At 63.3% G+C, this 2440-nt stretch overlaps 2 protein-coding genes across 3 annotated transcripts in view; both read right to left on the bottom strand.

Moving 5' to 3' along the window:
- The window catches only part of PIWIL2 (piwi-like RNA-mediated gene silencing 2), a 15856-nt gene extending 13960 nt beyond the window's left edge, over positions 1-1896 (bottom strand). The window contains exons 1-2 of the mRNA XM_014962131.1: positions 1834-1896; positions 844-914 (exon numbers count right to left, since the gene is read on the bottom strand). Coding sequence (XP_014817617.1) covers positions 844-914; positions 1834-1896 — 134 coding nt within the window. The remainder of the gene's footprint in view (positions 1-843; positions 915-1833) is intronic.
- A 71-nt stretch (positions 1897-1967) lies between these two features.
- The window catches only part of POLR3D (polymerase (RNA) III (DNA directed) polypeptide D, 44kDa), a 4395-nt gene continuing 3922 nt past the window's right edge, over positions 1968-2440 (bottom strand). For both annotated transcript variants that reach the window (XM_014962136.1, XM_014962135.1), the window contains exon 8: positions 1968-2100. In XM_014962136.1, coding sequence (XP_014817622.1) covers positions 1978-2100 — 123 coding nt within the window. In that variant the 3' untranslated portion in view covers positions 1968-1977. The remainder of the gene's footprint in view (positions 2101-2440) is intronic.

Raw genomic sequence — 2440 nt, 5'->3', positions numbered from 1 at the left:
TTTCCCAGCAGGACTCCATTCCACACCAGCAGACCCCCAGGTGATGCTGTGCCCCCCCCTCCGTGTGTTGCCCCCCACCCCCCAAGACACACAGCCTCCTGCCCCCCCCATGGGGAGGGGTTGGTGGCCACGCACTGGCCCCCTCCCCTGCTGCAGCGGTGCCCGGGGACCCCAAAGCCAACGCTGGTCACCAAGGGGGGGGTCCCCCACATCATGCCTCTTTGGCACAGGGCAGGGAGATGGTGGAGGGGGGGGGAGAAGCCCCCCCAAGCCAAGAGATGAGCGGGTGAGTGACAAGCTGGTGGCAACTGGTTGGACTGGTGGCACTGGGGAGGACACAAGAGGAGACGGAGCAGCCCCACACCAGGGGAAAAAAGAAAAAAAGAAGATTTTATTCCACATTTTTCCCCAAAGAGGGGGGGGGGGGTCTTGCTCTCCCCAGCGGGTGCAGGGCTGCTGGAGAGCCAGGGGGGCACCCCACGGTCCCCCCCCCAAATCCAGAAATCTGTGAGATGTAGGTAGTGACAGCCCCTGCCTGCTTTGGGCAGTGGGTCTGGGGGGGTCAAAGCAGGAGCCCCCCCAGCCCTGGAGCTGCCCCACGGCAGGGCTGGGAGGGAGGAAGGAGCCAGTTCTGCGCCCCCACACCTGCAGAAGACCCCTCTCCGTGGCCCCAAAGGCAAAGCTGGATGGGGGGGGGACACGAGGGCATCGTGGGGTCCCCAAACTGCGCAGGGACGTCGCTGTGGGGCTGAGCCCCCCCTTCCCCAGGGTTTCCCCCACCCCCCCAGGGGCTATCGGTGCCGGTGCTCCAGCAGAGCCTCAAAGTCTGGGGAACACACCAACTTGTGCTTCACATGGCCCAGGACGATCATCTCCCCCGTCCGGTTGTCCCCGATGCCAACGGACACCAACTCCTGTTCCAGAGGGGAGAAATGGCCCCGTGAGGACCCCAATCCCACAGGAAACCCCTTCACCGAGGGGTGGAGAAGGGTCCCTGCCCACCATGGAAGGTGGGGTGAAGCCTGGAGGAGATGTGCCCCCCATCCCTGCTACCCACAGCCTGGGGACAACAGCAGGCATGGAGCAGGAACGGTGGGGGGTACCATCACCCTGCTTCTCCATGAGCATAGTCTGGAGATCACCCAGTCCAGGGCCACCCAGAGCAGGTCCCACAGGAACGTGTCCAGGGGAGGGTTTGAATGTCTCCAGAGAAGGAGACCCCACCACCTCCCTGGGCAGCCTCTGCCAGGGCTCTGCCACCCTCAAAGTCAAGAAGTTCCTCCTCATGTTGAGATGGAACTTCTTACCTTCAAGTTTGTGCCCGTTCCCTCTTGTCCTGTCCCTGGGCACCACTGAAAAAAGACCAGCCCCATCCTCCTGACACCCACCCTTTCAGTATTTAGAGGTGTTGATCAGATCCCCCCTCAGCCTTCTCTTCTCCACACTCCAAAGCCCCAAGTCCCTCAGCCTTTCCTCGGAAGGGAGATGCTCCAGGCCCCTCCTCATCTCTGGAGCCTCTGCTGTCCCCTCTCCAGCAGTTCCCTGTCCTTCTGGAACTGGGGAGCCCAGAACTGGTCCCAGTGCTCCAGCTGGGGCCTCCCCAGGGGGGGGTCTTGCTCTCCCCAGCGTGTGCAGGGCTGCTGGAGAGCCAGGGGGGCACCCCACGGTCCCCCCCCCAAATCCAGAAATCTGTGAGATGTAGGTAGTGACAGCCCCTGCCTGCTTTGGGCAGTGGGTCTGGTGAGGGGGGGTCACAGCAGGAGCCCCCCAGCCCTGGAGCTGCCCCACGGCAGGGCTGGGAGGGAGGTAGGAGCCCGTTCTGCGCCCCCACACCTGCAGAAGACCCCTCTCCGTGGCCCCAAAGGCAAAGCTGGATGGGGGGGGACACGAGGGCATTGTGGGCTCCCCAAACTGTGCAGAGATGTCTCTGTGGGGCTGAGCACCCCCTCCCAGGGTTTCCCCCCCCACCCCGGGGGGCTATCGGTGCCGGTGCTCCAGCAGAGCCTCAAAATCCGGGGAACACACCAACTTGTGCTTCACGTGGCCCAGGACGATCATCTCCCCCGTCCGGTTGTCCCCGATGCCAACGGACACCAACTCCTGTTCCAGAGGGGAGAAACGGCCCATGAGGAGCCCAATCCCAAGGGAAACCCCTTCACCGAGGGGTGGAGAAGGGTCCCTGCCCACCATGGAAGGTGGGGTGAAGCCTGGAGGATATGTGCCCCCCATCCTGCTGCCCACAGCCTGGGGACAGCAGCAGGCATGGAGAAGGATGGTGGGGGGTACCATCACCCTGCTTCTCCCTGAGCATAGAAGGATACAGGGTTGGAAGGGACCTCTGGAGATCATCCAGTCCCACCCCCTAACAAAGCAGCTCCACCCAGAGCAGGTCCCACAGGAACGTGTCCAGGTGGGTTTGAATGTCTCCAGAGAAGGAGAC

This window comes from Calidris pugnax, unplaced genomic scaffold (assembly GCF_001431845.1).
Source record: "Calidris pugnax isolate Ruff unplaced genomic scaffold, ASM143184v1 scaffold658, whole genome shotgun sequence".
NCBI lineage: Eukaryota > Metazoa > Chordata > Aves > Charadriiformes > Scolopacidae > Calidris > Calidris pugnax.
Note: the sequence above shows the minus strand (reverse complement) of the source record. Positions and strands in the feature narration are given on the sequence as shown.